This window comes from Onychostruthus taczanowskii, unplaced genomic scaffold (genome assembly GCF_017590055.1).
Source record: "Onychostruthus taczanowskii isolate IOZ18803 unplaced genomic scaffold, ASM1759005v1 scaffold42, whole genome shotgun sequence".
NCBI classification, from domain to species: domain Eukaryota; kingdom Metazoa; phylum Chordata; class Aves; order Passeriformes; family Passeridae; genus Onychostruthus; species Onychostruthus taczanowskii.
In genome coordinates, this window is record NW_024501682.1 from 6,533,159 (window position 1) to 6,551,365 (window position 18,207).

Below are 18,207 nucleotides of genomic sequence, written 5' to 3' on the forward strand. Positions count from 1 at the left end.
GGTGGCGATGGCGGGCGAGGCGGCGGCAGCAGCGGCGGGCGCTTTCCTCCTCCGGGCCGGAGGAGCGCGGGTGGCGGGGGAGCCGCTCTCGGTGGCGGACCGGCACGCAGTTCCGGCTGGGCGGCCGGGAGGGGAGCGGAGCGGAGGGGTAGGCGGGGGGCGGACGAGCCGCGGGCCCGGGGTGTGGGACGGCTGCGGGCCCGGGCAGGGAAAGAGGGCGAGTGGCGGGCGAGTCGAGTGCGGCCCCCGGAATTTCTCCACGCCGCGGGTCCCGTTCACCGAGGCCCAGGTGGGCCCACACCAGCCCTTGTTACACACGGAAGCAATTTCCGTCTCACGAATGCGTTTGTTTCTGCCCCTTCTCCCCCCAGGAAAAGCCGCGATGCGAGCTGTAAGCCGCCAGAGTGGCAACCTGATGCCGTCGAGGACACTGCGCTGCTCGGCGAGGCGCTGAGCGACAGCCTGCTTGGCAGCCGTAACTTGGCTTGGCTGGAGCGTATTCCCTGCTCCAGTGTCTGGTCCTGCCCAAAGTTCTTTTCCCTGCAACAAGGGTCCTTTGTACCCGCAGTACTTGGTAGCCTTCTTCTGGGTTCTGGGCACGACAGGTGACCTATGCAAAAATGTTACGATACTGGGGCGAGATCCCGGTTTCCTCCAGCCAGGCCAACCGCAGCTCCTTTGACCTGCTGCAGCGTGAGTTTCGCACTGTGGAAGTCCAGGATCCTCCACTGCACCAGCCGTCTGCGAACAAACCCCGTCCCACCACCATGCTGGACATCCCCTCCGAGCCCTGCAGCCTCACCATTCACACCATCCAGCTCATCCAGCACAACCGGCGCCTGCGCAGCCTCATCGCCGCGGCTCAGGCTCAAAACCAGCAGCAAGCAGAGGGCATAAAAACCGAAGAGAACGAACCTCTGCCTTCTTGTCCGGCCTCCCCACCTCTCCCTGATGACCTGCTTCCTCTGGATAGCAAAACCCCCAAAATGCCATTTCAACTGAGGCACAGTGACCCAGAGAGTGATTTCTACAGGTGTGTTGGTATTTCTTTAGGTTAGTTCTTGGCTGAAGGAAAGCTGAGTGTTCTAAAATATATATGTAGTTATGCTGATTCCCTTAGGCTGAAGGGTCAAGGAAGTTCTATTTAAAGTATAAAACCAGCTTTAAAAAGGAAATACTTGGATTTTTCCTGTGTGAATAACATGCACATTGCTTGCTTTTGCTTCCTGTCTGTCACATGTGTGTGATGCTGATTTCTGTCTTGTTAGTGCCACGCTAAGTGCGTCTGCATGGTTTTGTCCGTGGTATTTCAACAGTTTTAGTTACAGCATGTGAAGTCTCTTCTGTTCAGATCACTTACAACTAAAGTTGTGTTACTGTCATTGCAAATCCAGAAAACACATGGCTAGGTTTAGGCTGTTCAGCTGTAGGTTCAGAAAAGATGATTTGATAATGTATTTATAACGTCTCGGTGGCCGAGGATCTGTGACACGGTGACTATCACATTCCACCCAGTTTGGTGGGCTTCGAGGCAGAGCTGGAAATGAACACAAGTGAAGGGAATTCTTGTCTCTGCTACTGGGTCTACCAGCTGGAGAAAGTGTGAAGAAAATTTGTGCTGCTTCTACCTCTGCTGCCAGCCTTTGATTAAACAGTATTGCCACCACTGCATGTCAGTCCCTCTGACAGGCTCTAATTTCACAAGGAGGTATTGCGTTTCTTGCAATATCTTACAGTACTTTGTCTGTCAGTCCCTCTGATTTTGCTCTAATTTCACAAGGAGGTATTGCGTTTCTTGCAATATCTTACAGTACTTTGTAGGTTATGTGTGTTTAAATTAAGGGATTAATCCTTGCTACTATGTCCACTAATGAACATTTTGAGGGAGAGGATAACACATTTTAGTTTTTAAAATTGGTAAATGTGCATTAACGGAATGTAATTTATCAGTTAAATGCCACTGAAATCTTTAATGGCTTGAGGTTATATAAAATGCATTTTATTGAAAGATGTTGCATTTGGTAAGAGAGTCTCTCTGAACAGTAGAGTGATTCTTTAGTGCTGTTTCTGGAGGAACACTGTCATCCTTCTCAGAAGATACAAAGTAATTAGCAGAGAGCAGAGATTGAAGGGAAGTATGTTTTGTGAGAGTGGTCAGGGCCTGTGACTCCTGCACTGTGACCCTGTAGTTTGTAGAACTGGGAAATGTTCTGTTCTGTCCTCCTCAGTGGCTTCAGCTTGAATTTCAGTTTTCTATGGTTCTGGCTATGTTTTGAGGGCTGCTTTGTCTTTTTGTTGTTCCTTCTGAGTTTTTGGGGTCCGGGTAAAGAAATGTTATTTAGTGGTCAGCCACGTGGGGGAGTGTAAGGACTACCTTGTGGAAACTGGAGAGACAGTTTTGAAATGAAATGTTTTGTGGCTGACAGAGTGGATTTATAATGAGCTGCAGTGTATTCTAGAATTTATTTGTGTGCTTGCTAGCCCAAACACATATATGCTTTTCCAGGGGAAAGGATTTGAGTTGTTGTTGCATGTTTGTTCCTAACTGTTTTGAGACACATGAATTAAGAATAGCAGCTGTTTTATAGATGCTGTTCTAGTAGCAAAAATGAAGTCCAGTGATTTGCTGATGCTTCTGAGTGTGTAAAATCAAATTAAAGCAAGAACATTCTTCCCCCTAATAAGACATGGTAGTGCTTAATTCTATGCTGCCTTCTGAAGTGCAGTTGTCAGAATTACAGTATTTGGATAAATCCATATTTTAATTCCATTTTTTTGGTCAGTAGCCTGGGTCTGAGAAGTGGTGTAGGTACATTTAGATATGATAAGAAAGGAAGGTAAGAGTAGCCAGCCTGAAACAGATCACAGGTTTAGTAATGTAGGTCTGTCCTCTTCTGTTTCCCTGTTACTCATTTTCATTCTTTGACACACTGTCCCCTTGTCTTTTAATCTGTTATCTCCTGAATTGGTTTTGGTTTTCCTCTGCCCCATATATAACCCCTACCTCCTTGTATGATGAGGGAAAGGCAGAGCTTAGTTTATGGCTATTTTTGAGTTGGTTTGGTCTTATCAATCCCCCAAAGTCTGTACTAACAATGGTTTTATAATTACTACACTGTTCCTTTCCTATAGTTTTCCAGACTGTTTATAAATATGTTAAAAAAACATGATAAAAAATGTTGATTGTGGCACAGATCCCCCAGGGAGGACCTGGTCTCCAGAGTGGAGATCTCTAATCTACTCGCTTGTTGATAGATTTGGAGGACTCTGGTAGGTTTGTGGAGCAGGTTTTACTGTTAAAAATAAGCTCTCTAGGTTCTTTCTGAGCATAACATATTTACTTTTGTGTCCTCTAGTTCTTTGAATTTCCCTGATGCACCAAAATATATCCATGCTTCCCAGCCTGCAGTTTTCCACATCTCTTCTGAAAGTATTAAAGGAAAATGTTTTCACAGTTTCTGTCTTCTGGTCCTCATGGGCCAAGGCAGTTTAAGCAAGAGGAGACTCACCACAGCTATTCAGATATTTCATCATTGCATTCCTTTAATATTCTTGGATGAAGTACCATCTGGTCCTGGTGATGTTACAGTTCTTGGAATGCACAGTAAGGATTAACATTTGGTTTTGCTTGGTGTAGAAATAGAAAAGAAGCTTGAAGTGTAATTGATGAAGAATGAATAAGGAACTGTAGACTTGAAACTACCATTTTGACAGGAGACTCTTACCATATAACAGCTGCTAGCTTTTCCATCTTCTCTGCTCAGTTTTCTCTGGTTAGCATGCATCCACCTTCAAAAGAAGCCTGACCTACTCATGTGCCTCTTCTTGTGTGTGCATGGTTGGGTTCTTAAGAGATTTCTCAGTCATTTGGTCATTTGCATTCCTGGCCACGTTGGATTGCCTTGAAAGGTAATCTGTAAACAAAATTGGGAGCTTGCAACGGGAAGACAGCTCTTGGCAGAAGGACGTGTGAAGAAATGTCTTTACAGAAGTAGAGGAGTACATGTCAGTGGCATAGCAGTTTTAATGTAGGGAAGGATTTGGAGCAGTGGTAATTAAAGTGGGCAGGAGACATTTCCCCTGATGATCTAAGTGCTTTGGCATAGGCCATTTCTAAGCTGACTGGTCTGGGTTATGCCACTGAGACCCAATTTATTTTTGCCATTATCTATTGAGCATTTTTTTTTTCATACCTGTGCAGCCTTCTGTAGACATAGCAGAGGTATTTAAAAAGACACTTACCTAGGATGAGGTGTAAAAAAGGCTCTTTCCTGAAAGAAAACAACTTTCTGGTTTGAGTTAGTGTGCTGTATTCTTTGGTGCTCTCTCTGACTAGTGTATCTTGTTTCTACAATGTTCTTTATTTTACTGCTTTGGGAAAATGGCTCTAAAGCAGCCTTGGTGCAGCTCATTTGGTAGAAATTCACCTTCACAGCGTAATGTTTCATCAAATTGTCCTGTTCATAGGAAAAGCAGTCCCTCCTTCCATCTGCTTGGCTTATGCTCACCTAGGAGGGAGCAGGGCACTTCAATCCATTCCTGCAGCTGATTGAACCTCAGCTGCTGATCCTTGTGCTGACTTAGCCTGTTCCCTGAAGACATGAGAAAGGATCGATAAGCTCCCCTTCCCTCTGAGAAAACTGTCCTGCAGGAGAGGAGCTTGGAGGAACGGATGGTGCTGCCTTTGTGGAGTGGCTTGTTGTCATTTTATTGACTGACACAGAAAGTGGGCCTTTTGTGAGTTCTGAAAACTGACTAAATCAGAAAATAAGTCTGGTTGGTATAAATGGACATTATTTTCCTGTCTTCTGTTGTAAAGTTCTGTATGGTTTTGATAGGGGTAGGAGAAGGCTGGCCTTTGGGTCTAATGAATTTGTAGCTTGACAAGTAGATTTCTGTCTGGAACACAATCTAGTGTTGGTGACCCATGTATAAAATATATAGCACTGTTAGAAATACAAAATTGAAGAGTGGCAAGTTGGCCAGTATTTGTGATAAATTTCATACTATATATTCTGTAGAGGAGATTGCCTCCATGTCACAGGCCTAATTCCCTGTCCTGCTAATCTCTGGTGACAAAACTTCAGGGATTAAAGCACTTGTGTTTACTTGTAGATATATGACTGAGCCTTTCAGGAAAAGAACTAAGTGCTGCACAGGTGGCATTCTGCATAATGATAATGTCTGGATGGGTGCTTTTTTGGTGCTGAGTATCTGGATGAAATCTAAGACAAAGGCTCTTTAGCTATGATCATCAGGGAGAAGAAGAAGTTTGCTTGTCCTTTTTGGGAAGGCTTGACATTAGATGACTGCTTTCAACATAAATGTCTGTATGACTTTTTGTTCATCTGCATTATTACAAGAGGGTACCTCGAAGTTGAAGGAGATGAAGAAAAAATATTTTCATTGTTGGTTTCTATTAACATCTACAACAACATTTCAATTTTTGCTCTCTGTTCTGGCTTTTAATCATATTTCTCAGTTGTTTATTATGAGAAACAGGAAGACAAGAGAAGAAAACATAAGAAAAACAAAACTAAATTGATTGGCCTTACCAAGAGCAAGAGATGGACATTTGGATTTGAGTACAGTACCTGAAATGTCTTTCCTCTCTGTCTTTAATTGATTAGATTTCAAGTTGATTATATGCCTTCCAGCATAGTGACCTAGCTGTATTTTAATGCTCACAATTAGTTTCTTTTCCTCTAGGAGTTTAAAAGAGACACAGTATTCTCTGCTACTTCTGAACAGTAATATGCGTTACTGAATGGTTGTTTTACTCTATTTTGCAAGTGGCTAAGTATCCTGCTTGAGATTGCCAAAATCTGTGTAATTTAAGTTTATCTACAGTGTTTTTAGTGAATGTCTCTTTATTAATAGTAGACTGGCATTCAGTTTTGGTAGCATAAGATGGTCTCCACTGCTGGCTGCTAGACAACTAAGTATGTCCTTTATATATAAAAAAGAGATTCTTTTTTATAGACATGAATTTTAATATTGTTTTCTGGTTGATTTTCTTTGATGGTTATTTATTTCTGTTGTAAACTCTTGGTCCTGGTGTTGTGTGAGAAATATGGCTGTTTGTGAACTTCAGAATTCTGCTGCTGAGGTGGAGGGGGCAGTGAGGGAGATGCAAAAATAGTATGGGTGACACTTTTTTAATAAAGAAACTGATGATCTTTTAATTAATCTTGTCAGGGTGCCTGCTGTCTTCTTTGCAAAGTAGTTACATAATTGAGTAGAAATTGGGATGCTAATCATTTTCCATCAGTTAATAGCTGGGATGAATCCATGACCTGAGATTCACATACTGTTTTTAATAACTACTTAGAAATGTGATTATATGCCACTCTTTATATAGTGTGTGATTCCCCCTTTATTTGAATAATCAGAAAGTGTTGTGCTGGCATTCGTAAAAATGAATAATCTTCATCCTGATAGTTGCAAGTTTCACCTTCCTTTTCACTCCTCTTCACTTTTTTACTGCTGTGTTTCAGTGGTTTTACTGCTGTGTTTGCTATGTGTCAGCTCTGAGGATCAGGGGAAGCTGAGACTGTGGCCCAGCTTCTCAGTGAGACTGAAGGGCACCTCATGAATTGTTGGAGAGACAGAGCAGTGAGAACTTTAACAAGCCATCAATACTGTCTGTGAGCTGTTAAATCAGGTCCTTCTACTGGAAAGAGTTTGTGGTGACGCAGGTGAGCGAGGAGAATCTCCAGTGCAATGTGGAAGATGTTGGGAGAAATTGATCAGAAACAAATGAAGAGTGAAATTGTTACCTCAGTTCTGCCCATGGTGCTGAATGGAGTGTAAAAAAATGTATGAGTATCGTACTTAGCAGTAATGGAATTTGATTTTTTGACATCAGCATTTGAAGTCCGTGTTACTGATATGGGCAAATAGATGACATGCACTTAATTGTAAGTTGAGAAATCTGGTAGATATATGTTTCTCTATCAGAGGCCTTGCCTTAACTCCTCCGGGAGTTAATGAATAGTTAATGAAATATGATTAATAGTGAATGTCTATTTGTTAACTCATGTTGATGAAAAATTTGGTTGGGTGACTATAAGCAAATGATGTTTGAAGTGCTCATGACTGTTGTTCTCCATCTCCTCCATCCTGTTTAGCTACTCCTTCCTGCTTAGCAACAGAGGAGGGAAGTCTTAAACCCAAGACCAGGGAATGGTACTTTATGGCCAGACTTCTCCAGGCCTCCTCCCAGGGCCTGGTGTTCACATCTTGTTCACATCTTAGGTTGCATATGGGGATACTTCTTTCAGTGTCATGCTTAGTGACTACTGGAAATGAGAGCAGAGAAAGTCTTTTTGGCTACAGTGTATCTCTGTGAAATGTATGTATGTCACATTTCTTGCTTTTTTATGTGTGTCTTTTACTATAGGAATTCCAATCTTGTCTACCCCAGAAGCCTTTGTATCTGACTATTAGGCCTGTGACATCAGAGATAATAAGGAAGAGCAATGTAATTAGCTGAGAGGGGAAATTATTTGCATTCATATTATTTAAAATGCCTTTTTTTTGTTTATGTCAAGGACCCATTTAATTCACATCTCCAGGAGAAAAGCTCTTGGGTGGGAAGGGAGATGCTTAAGGGTTCAGCATCACATTCATGAATCATCCAAACAATATGGTGGCATTAGAAGGGAAAATGAAACTTGAAAGTGCTGATTTGGAGGGAGGGGAAGAAGGAAAAGCAGCTAAACGCTTTCATATGGTGTGTTCATATGTAACAGAAGCTGTGGAGAACCCCAAACCCCCTGCTTTCCCTTTGTACATCACCTTATTATTGACAGTGTCTCTTCAACTGATACAGTCCTTCAGATTTTTGAAGGTGTGCTATTTTTGTCTTTTCTGTATTTCAGAGGAAAAGGGGAGCCAGTGACAGAGCTGAGCTGGTCCTCCTGCCGGCAGCTTCTGTACCAGTCGATGGCCACCATCCTGGCACACACGGGCTTTGAGTGCGCCAACGAGAGCGTCCTGGAGACCCTGACAGACATCGCGCACGAGTACTGCCTCAAGTTCACCAAGCTGCTGCGCTTTGCGGTGGATCGGGAGGCTCGGCTCGGGCACACCCCTTTCCCTGACGTCATGGAGCAGGTCTTCCACGAAGTGGGCATTGGCAGCGTGCTCTCACTGCAGAAGTTCTGGCAGCACCGCATCAAGGATTATCACAGCTACATGCTCCAGGTGAGAACAGCATTAGGGACCTGGTGGCACAAGAAATGTACCCCTAGTACAGTTGCTTATTCCTGAGTCTTACTGAGGGGAAATCTGACTGGAAGACCTGCTGGGTGTGGAGAGAAGTCATCAAGGAAAAGAGAACAGGAACTTTTTGACTGGAAGACAAAGCCCCTTATTTGTCTTCCTAGTGAGACTACTAAGCATGCTCCTACTGATGGCTTGCCTGAATTTAAGAAGAGTCTCCCAGCTCTTGAATTACCCAGTCAAAATTATCAAGTAGAGTTAAAATCAGAACTGATTGAGGAACTGAATTTTATCCTTTAGTAGGATATTTGTCTGGTTAACATTTTGGAAAACGTGTAAGCTGACATAAATTTCTAGGCTGTAGAGTGGTTTGTGTTCACTTAAGCAAGGAGTGACTTCCTTGAGCTTTAGGAGTGTGGGGTAGTATTTTGCTGATCTGAGTTGTCACACAGATGCTACCTTCTTATATAAAAATAACATCCCTAAAGAGTTGTCTTTGTTAGAAACATTCCTGCTCAAAATACCAGTTCTGTTCATTTTTGTTCAAATGTTGTGTCATTTTGGAATCTGGATTTTCTGCATCATTCTGCTGCTGCAGTTTACTCTCACCCTGCAGCTGACCATTGTCTTAATGATCATTGTTCTTTATGCAGGACTAAGGTCCACAGTAGCCCCTTTATTTGGAAGTATATCTAGAAGGGGGAAATAGGCTTTGCTATTAATTTTCCTCCTTGCTTCTGCTGTTAGAAAGTCTTGCAGTTTTCCTGAGCACAGGTCGCTGACTGTTGGGTTTTAGTTGTAGAAACAAGTATTTGTTAGAAGCAGATGAAACCTAAAATGTTTAAATTTAAATGTTTACTGTTGTTAAATTTCTGGAAGTGCAGGGTAGTTCTAAATCTCATTCCTGTATTTGTTTCACTTCTCTAACTGGAAAAAACTTCTGTGTTTTTTGCTGTGAATATGGCAGAATATACTCAGGCTTTGCCCATTGGGGACTGCAGGGCTATTGAGGATCTGAAGCACTTGGTTTTTCATGCTGGGGTGAATTTGTTACTGGGGGATGCGGACAGTCTTACAGGTAAAACCAAAGAGTAAGACTGAGACATTTTGCTTTTGTTTCATGCTCTGTTTAAATTTCTGAGCCTCATAATCTCTGTTTATAAAACAACGGTGCTCATAATTATCAGTCAGATGTTAGTGGATTAAACCTCTTATTAAAGTCCCTTGTTACAGCACAGAAGGTGCACTTAAAGGGGAAAAAAAAGCTCTTGTGTGGCTGGTAAGTTGTTTACTTGTTCATTCAGGTCAGATGTTAATAATGTTCAGGGAACAGAGTGCGCTGCGATGTAATTGCCATCAGAGCCTCTGAAGTCACTCTCACCTTTCTGGCTTCTTTTTCACCTGCTGATGTGTGACAGGTTAGCAAGCAGCTCTCTGAAGAGTATGAGAAGATTGTCAACCCTGAAAAGGCAGCAGAAGACACAAAACCTGTGAAGATTAAGGAGGAACCTGTTAGTGATATTACTTTCCCCATAAGCGAAGAGCTGGAAGGAGATCTAGCTTCTGGTGACCAGTCATTGCCTGTGGGAGTTCTTGGAGTTCAAAGTGAGCGCTTCTCTGCCAACTTGGAAGTAGAAGCTTCCCCACAGACTTCAGGTAGGGGTTTCTTGCTTCTCCCAGAAACAGTCTTTCAGCAGTTCCACGTGATCTTGTTTCCCCGGGTTAGGTTTGGATTTGTGTCCAGAGATTCATATTCCTGCAGACTTGAAAGCCGTATCCCTTACATAGTTTAAGCACTGAATGAATTCTGGAAATATGAATGGTACTTGGTGCTGTCCTCCATATTCAGAAGTCCTCCATATTCCCTGGTAATGACAGTCACTGTTTTATGAAAGCCTGTCGGTGACTTATGTGAAATGGGCTCCTGGGAATCCCTCCTAGTGTCTGTACCCAAATCCTGCTGTAGTTGGCTGAGGCCATGGAAAGTGAAATGGTGAGTAAATTAGTGGGGTTGTGGAGACCACTCTTTTCCTCAAAGTGCCCTTGATGACATTGAAGCACGCTGGTGGCAAGCATGGCAGAAGCTGCTATGGCCATGCCTGCTCTATATCTACATAGAAGTTTCATTCTCTTCACTGTTCAATGAAGCTGAATGTCCTGGAATGAAAAAGAGGCAATTTTGATTTTGCATAGAATCATCTGAACTCTGCAATAATAACTATTTCACTTAAAAATCTGGTTAGAAAACAACGAAGCTTGTCCTCCTATTAACCCTAAGCTAAGTAGCATATATAGTGAGGTTAGAGCATACCTCTAAGTCCACTAGTGTTTTTTGCATTTTTATGAGTTTTAAAAAACATAAATCCATCTAATGTTTTTCTGAAAGCTCATACTGTTTTCCATGTCACCTCTGAAATGTAAACTGTTTGCAATATTTGGGAGAAGGAGCAGCAGATTCCTCTGGCCCATCTAGGATTGCAAGTGATTCATCTGGAAGGCTTTGTATTAGTATCTACCACTTGAGACCAAGAGGTTAGCACGCTAGCTGTATATTAAATGCCTCTTGCTTCTCTGATACAGAATTGATGTTTTCTAATTAAGAATACAAGTGCTCTGTTCCTTCCTCAAAATCCCTCTTCACTTCACAAGAGCCTTTGGAGATCTCATCTGTGAGAAGTTCCAGTCTAGACCTGGGCAGGCTGGAGAGTTGTAATATCCTAAGGAACAAGAAAAAGCTGCTGCAATTAGACCACTGCCATCTCGAAATTCAGGTGTGAAGCCTGCAGGGAGGGCAGCGAGGCTTCAGTGTCTGAGGGCAAAACTGTCATTACAGCTTTCCATGTTCTTCCTGTGTTTTTGTGGATGTCTGACACTGCAGTTGTGAGCTGGTTGCTTATATTCATTGCAGTTGGAAAAATGGAGGCAAAATTGTTCCTTGTTCCTCCGCCTCTCAGGATAACGTGAAGATTAGCTTATTTCTGAAGTACTTTGAAGTTAAAGTGCTTTGAAGATGAAACATCCTTTGTTGATGCTTAAGTACTTTTAGTCATTAGTGACACTCTTAGTGACAGGTGACAGAGCTGAAAGGAATAAGGCTGAGCGATGAAGAGCAGCCGATGAAGGAAAGACACAGTTTAGTTTAGTGAGCACCTTTGATTATTATGTAGACTGGAGCTGTAACTCTGGAACAGCATTTTAATGATGTGTCCATTGTTGTTGAGAGAGATGCATTTACTTATGATTGACATAGGAAGGCCTTCCATTAAGGCAACTGAGCTAATGTGGGCTGTGTTATCAAAAAGGTCTCATGAACCTTGGTTTTGGCTAAGCTGGTCTGGAAAAGATTCCTGACTTCTTCATAAAGGAGAATTCTTGGCACAGACACATGCTGGAGCATTTGTTCTGTTTGTAATTTCTACTAATAACAGCCTATTGTTACTAGTATACTGATAATATGGAATAGGTTATAGGTTTGGCTCAGTACAAGAGCTTTGGTTGTGCTCTCAAACTGTAGCCATGCTCTTTGAGACAAGAAGTTAGGAAAGCTTACTAAAAAAACAGTTTCCTATTTTGTTTTTTTTTTTGTGGTTTTTTTTTTTTTTTTGGTGAGTTTTTTTTTTTGCTGTTTTTTTAATTTTCCACGTGAGCTTAACCTCACACAAGAGAGAGAAGATTTCACAGTTTATTCAGTTCTGGTCTGTTTATGCCCATCTCAGCAAGGAGACCAATTAGTGTGTTTTTAATAGGATTTTTGTCTCACTTTAAACTTAAACAGATATAATGCAATCTGTAATTACTTCTCTTGGGGAGAAAACATTTGCTGTTATCAAGGAATATGGTTTGGTAATCTTGCACAGAAAATCCTCAATCAGTGCTCAGATTGCACACTAGTCCAGAAATGTTTTATAAAAAAGTGAGGCCGGGGGGAGCTGTTTCCCAGCAGGGCATCTATCTGTGAGGTTGAGCCAAAAGGATTTCTTTCTGTTCTGGTGAAGGATGGGATGAGACCTGTGGGTGCTGAGTAGAAGGAGGCAGGCAGGCAGACAGCTGACTGCAGCTTTGATGTACCTGCATTTCAGTGCTTAAAGTGGTATTTGGGACTGCTCATCTACCTAGTACTCCTGCCCATTCACTTTGCCTCCCCTGCAGAAGCCCAGGGTGTCTGACAGTTGCAAGGACCTCGTAATGACTTCTGAACTGCCTCAAAGTCCTGCTTATGCAGGATCTAGTCCATGTGCTGTTGGTGTACTCATTGCTGCTAGGACATTCCTTCTGGAGAGTGGTGTGGAGTTGTTTCTCATGGAAAAAAATCACATGGAGGCTAACAGTGAAAGGATACCATCATATTTTTGCAGTGGTAATTGCTGGACTATTAAATAAGTTAGCAGATTTTTTTTTTTATTGATCACAGTGCTTGGGTGTGTTTTGTTTGTTTTCCCCCAGCCACAGTTAACCTGTGGCTTTGCTTCTGTTCCATCTTTACCTTTGCTGCTGTCCCTTGTATCTGCGTGCTGTTTGTGATTTATCTTTTTACTCAGTTACTACTGTTTGCTTTTTCCTTCTCTAGGGGCTGAGGTGAATGCTTCCCCACTGTGGAACCTGGCACAGGTGAAAATGGAGCCACAGGAAAATGAGGAGGCTAATGTACATGGCCATGGGGTTCTAGGCAGTGATGTCTTTGAGGAACCAATGTCAGGTATGAGTGAAGCTGGGATGCCACAAAGCCCCAATGGCTCTGAGAGCAGCTATGGTTCTCATTCTGCTGACAGCCTGATGGGATCCTCACCTGTCTTCAACCAGCGCTGCAAGAAAAAGATGAAGAAGATGTGAAAACAAACAGTCTTTTTATTTGGTCCTGATGGTGTGCAACAGACACTTGAAAGGAACTAGTAGAGTACTGTGATGATTCCAACACAGGGCTGGCCCTGGTGTGTGAGGGACCTGCATAAAATGACTATGAGAAGTTTGATGTGTAGCTCCCCTTTTTGCTGGCTTCTGTACTCCATCCTGATTCATGAGACTGAAGATCACCCTTTACATTTGATGGTGGCATGGCTTGCTTTGGCAGATTAATGAGGAATGTGCCTGTGAAAAGTAGTTGTGAGGAGATTTTCTAAGTTACAGAACCATTGAATACTTTGGTTTAAAGGGACCTTGTGGCATTTCTACTCCAGCCTCCTGTTCAGATCTCAGCCAGTTAGAGCAGGTTGCTAACGACTTTGTCCATTTGAGTTTTGAGTAGCTACAAGGATGGTGATGCCAAATCTCTCTGGGCAACATTTTCCCATATTTGGCAACTATCACAGTAAGAAAAACAATATATTTGCATCTAGTTGGAATTTCCCATGTTCCAGCTTGTGTTCACTGTCTCTTGTTCTGTTATTGTTCATCTCTGAGAGTCTGACTGCCTTCTCTAACCCAGTTATTAAGGGATTATATACAATGAGATCTCTTTTTAGCCTTTTCTCTTAAATGTGGAGAAACCATGTTGCCTGAGCTCTCCTTACTTGTCCTGTGCTCCAGCCCCCAAACCAGCTCTGTGACCTTCCACTGAAATGGCTGCAGTGCCCTTGTAAGGGGGAGCACAAAAATGAATGACATCTTCCAAATACTATCTTGCAATTGCTAAGAGGAACAGTGATTTCCCTCGGTGTGCTGGCTACCTGCTTGCTGACTGTGGTGGGCAGCAAGAGAGTCCTAAGTCAGGGTATTTTAGTTGGAGAGCCATCACTGATGATGATGATGTAGCAAAGATGCTGTAGTGTGGTGTCACAGTGCCATTAGCCAGCTCCCTCAGTGCCTTCACGTTCAGCCTGTTGGTTTCAAAGTTCTCACTAACTCAGTCTTCCTCTGCTGTAGGCAATGCTTTATTCCTGCATGCTGCTAGAAGGCTCGAGGACCTGGCAGGCCTTAAAATAGAACTTACAGTGAAAACAGGTGAAAAAGATGTTGTGTACTGACCATGAAAGTACAAAAAGCATCCTTTGTTACCATATTCTTTGCATTGTTGAACAGTAAACCATATTTTATTTAACGTTCCTTTTGCTTCCAGTGTACTTAAAGAAGCCCTTCCGGCTGAGCTTTGGCTTTCCTAATCGTCTCTGTGTACTTGGGCTGTGTTTCTATATCTCTGTTGGCCAGCCCATCATCACTTCCACTTCTGTGTACCTTTCTGTTTGTGTTTGAGGTCGGTCAGGAGTTCCTCAGTCATCTGTGCTGGCCTTCTGTCATACCTGGTGTAATTTCTGTTTGTCAAGAAACAATCAAAAAGGACTGATTTTTTACTTTGATAAGGCTGTCTTTGAAGACAAAGGACCACACTTGGGTTCCTTTGAGTAGCCAGGACAGACTTTCCCTTGTGAAGTTCTGCTGAGACGTTCCTTGAATAAAACAAAATATGCTGATCTAAAGGTACAGGACTGTCTTGTACATGTTTCTCAGGATTTTAAATGCCACAGTTTTATGTCTTCTGCAGCCAATACAGTCACATTCTCCACCAATTCTTCCTTGTTGGAATCCAGACCAGTAGAGCTTACTCCCTACTTGATTACTTGATCATCTATTCAGGGAAGTTGATGTAGTTTTCTGTAGAGAATGAAACAGCTTTTACTAGTCGTGTGAGCCTGTACTGGCAATGCAAACTTTTTCTTTGCTGTCATTGGACTAAGTGCAGCAACTTCAGGTTGGCTGAGCTTTCATATTCAAGGTTGTTATCTTGACAGCTTAGTCTGAAACAGTCTATTTTGCTGCTTGCTTTTATGGCTCAGCTGACTGATGGAATTTTTTTTGTTCTTCACAATCCTCAGTTGATCAGCTCGGTCTTTAACTTGATTCAGTGTGTCTCTCTCTCAAAAGAGCTGGAATGAACATGAATCAAGAATGAACAGCCACTTAAACTGGCTTTATACCTGTAACCCCTTGGGATGGTTGAAGGAAATTTACCAAACCTACCATTTATCATTACAATTGCAGGTTTATCTTTTGAAAGAATGAGCTTCAGGCATAGTATTTTTGTTTCTGTATAACGTGCCTGGCCTTAATTCTTTTTTCCTAACTGTATTTCTCTTCCACTTTATCGAAGTGGAATCCAAACAGAAAATTTCTCAATGTCAAATAAGAATGCATGACCATAGGCTTTTAGGGACAATGGAGTTAAAATTGTCCATCAGAGTTTTAAAGGTCTCTCCTGGGGGGGTAAATTCTCACTATTTTAAGCCTAGTCAGTAGTAGAAGAGCATACCAGGAAATCTTTATTTTGATTCCCCCTGAGTCACCATTAGCCAAGCTGCAATGTCCCTGTTTTCTCAGCTGTAAAAAAGAATAGTAATATTTGCCTTTTAGAAGTGTGCTTGAGATTTAGTTACTCTGCAAGAAAAAGGTACAGTAATCATTCAGAGAGTTTTGTGAGAGCTGCAAGCTTTTATTCCACTTCAGTTGGCCTGTTGCTGGCTGGACAATGCTTAGATGGTCACTGAAATGTCCTATATGACACAGATTTTAAGCAAAACTGCTGATCACAGAGACCGACACAACTCTGCTGTTCAACTGTCCAGGTATAAGGAAGGCATTTGGGGTACCTTCTCACTCAGCTTTAGATATCTGCATCTGACCTTGTTCCTTTGGACCACACTTGCAGATGAATAGAAATAATCATTCTTAGGTCACAGTCCTTTTGGCCTTGAGGTAGAAGTATAAAGCAGGTTGAATGAATGGCTTTTTTAGAAAGGTCTATTTTTACTTTGTGTGCCCATGAAGTGAGTTCAACTTGACTACCTCAGCTGAAGACATCCACACTGTCAGTGTATGAGTTAAGTGATGTGACTTAAGCCTTTCCTGGATGGGAATCAGAGACTTCCTCCTGCTGGGCCAGTGCTTTTTCTTTTCCGCACATTTACTAGAGCTTGCAGTTCAAATGGTAGTACAGGGCTAAGAGCAGGCTGCCCATCTCAGCTAAACCAGCAGATCCAGCATTCCCCACAACACATAGAATGTGCCAGGATGGGGCCTTGAGGCTCAGCCTGATTTGCCCCTTGTGTCTTTGACACTGTGTGAGAACACCTGTCATAGGGCCTTTCTCTGTAGGTGCTTTGCAAACTGCTTGTTGTAGTAGTGTTCTTGCAGCCAGGGTACTTATGCAAAGTCCATTGCACTGTTTTCAGGAGCCAAATGGCAGAGTGACTGCTGCCAGCATCGCTTGCTCATTTGCAGGATTTCAAGTGGGCTAAAAATGAAAATCTAGTGTTCTCTATGGCTTTGGTTAAACCTCATGAGTGTTAATCTTAAGTGCTTTCTCTGTATTGTTCCTGTGCAGATGTTCTGTCTTGGTTTTTTTTGTGATTTTTTTTTTTTATTTCACATTCCTTTTCCACACACACCCATTTCACCCTGTAACATGCACTCTACAACAAGGCAAGCCTGAGTGCTTCAAGTGTATCTAAATACAGTGTATACTCACTGTCTTTTGAGTCAGCTGTGTTCTTACAGTGTAAGGGAGAAGTGCTATTGATTCTCTTTGGGATACATGTTTATGGAGAGGTGAGAAACCCATCAGCATCACTTATACACTTAAAAATGAAGGCAGAGTAATAGCTGTACGTCCTGTTCCCCCATTGTGCTAAGGGTTGCAGCTGACTTTTGTGTGCTTGATGTTTCCTTTTATGCATGTGGAAGCTTTACCTTCTGGGTGAGCCCTTCGCCTCTGAACATTTATGGTTCTTATATTTACAGTGGTGTTCATCATGCATGAAATAGTGAAATTTAAAAACTAGCTCACAAAGTCAGACACAGACTGTGTACTCTTTTGATGACTCAAATAAGATTTTGCTAGGTGTTAATACAGCCTTGGGCAACTAGTGAGATGTGTTCATTGACCATGTTATCCCCAAATTTCAAACCACAGTGAGATTATGCAGTGGGTTGGAATGAAGCTCTGCTCTCGCAGTTGCTGTTTCTTGCTGATGGCTGGTGAAGCACTCTGCTGACCCACCTGCTTCAACAGTCTGCAGTTTTTACAGTTCTTTCATCTTTCTTCTTTCTCTTTCCAAAAGTGGGTGGATGAAAAATAGGAATATTGAGTATTGACCGTATCCATATCCAGTAGCATTGATGTCTTACAGTGATTTATTTTGCCATGATGGAAATTGGTAGGAACTTTGATATCAATTTGGAGAGCAAGATCTGTAAATTACTTGGCTTTTGAAGTGTTTTGCATAGGAATCATACAGGATTGTAGTTGAGAGAGTGCTGTGTATCATATTCCTTTTCCCCTCTAGCAATACCTTTTTATTCCTTTTGAAGAGTTTTGCCTGGTATCCAGTAAAGTTTGCTGTATAAATGGCAGTGTAACAACTTATGTGTACAGCTGTATGTCAGACTACACTACCTAGTGATTTAATTCCAAGGCCATCCATGATAATTGGAATATGCATAATGCTGTGCAAAAAAAGAGATGTTTCCTGCATAGAAATGTACAATTTAAAAAGAAAACAGGAAAACAAGATTAGGTAGGGTAGGTGAGGCCAATCTGATTATGTGCTCAGTTCTGAGACTAATGCACATGTTATGTGTGAAGGATGTTTTACTTAAAAGTTTTTGTACATGCATGTGAAAAAAATATGTAACTTTGCTTTGTGTTTATATGGAACAAAATTACTTGGAAATATTTCAGGGTTGGGTTTTTTTCCCTTACTCTCCTGGAGAGAGTTGCTTTGTAATTTCTAAGAAAAGAAATAAAACTATTCAGAAATAAAAATTCCCAAGGTGTCGTGTGTGTTTTTTGGTTTGTTTTAGAGAATGATGCTTTGAACACAAAAGCCAGTCTTGGGGTTCTGTTTACCCCTATGTGGGATCTGGAGGAGACATTTTGCAGGCCTGAATACAGTACTGGGATGATATATCACAGCCAGGAAGACAAGAAATGTTATTCAAGCATGTGGCCAGGGAAAATGGAAGTCTTATTTTGCACAGGTGCCCGTGCTAGTG

The 18,207-nt window shown here is 42.1% G+C and overlaps 1 protein-coding gene across 2 annotated transcripts; it reads left to right on the plus strand.

The window, feature by feature from the left end:
* The first annotated feature begins 28 nt into the window (after nt 1–28).
* On the plus strand, nt 29–17,980 carry SUPT7L (SPT7 like, STAGA complex subunit gamma). Of its 2 annotated transcripts, XM_041413540.1 has the most exons (5): nt 29–148; nt 372–1,033; nt 7,884–8,208; nt 9,645–9,882; nt 12,794–17,980. In XM_041413540.1, exons 2-5 carry the CDS (start codon nt 621–623, stop codon nt 13,054–13,056), a joined length of 1,239 nt encoding a protein of 412 aa, XP_041269474.1. In that variant the 5' UTR covers nt 29–148; nt 372–620; the 3' UTR covers nt 13,057–17,980. The 2 variants fall into 2 exon arrangements, with proteins under 2 accessions (XP_041269474.1, XP_041269473.1); XM_041413539.1 differs by lacking the exon at nt 29–148 and having other exon boundaries at nt 158–1,033.
* Nucleotides 17,981–18,207: the final 227 nt, after the last annotated feature.

Bases quoted from the DNA above. Each gene is read 5' to 3' on its own strand.
- SUPT7L (XM_041413540.1), top strand. From the start codon at position 621: ATGTTACGATACTGGGGCGAGATCCCGGTTTCCTCCAGCCAGGCCAAC. The intron at 1,034-7,883 runs GTGTGTTGGTAT...TCTGTATTTCAG, and splicing joins CCAGAGAGTGATTTCTACAG to AGGAAAAGGGGAGCCAGTGA. The intron at 9,883-12,793 runs GTAGGGGTTTCT...TTCCTTCTCTAG, and splicing joins AGCTTCCCCACAGACTTCAG to GGGCTGAGGTGAATGCTTCC.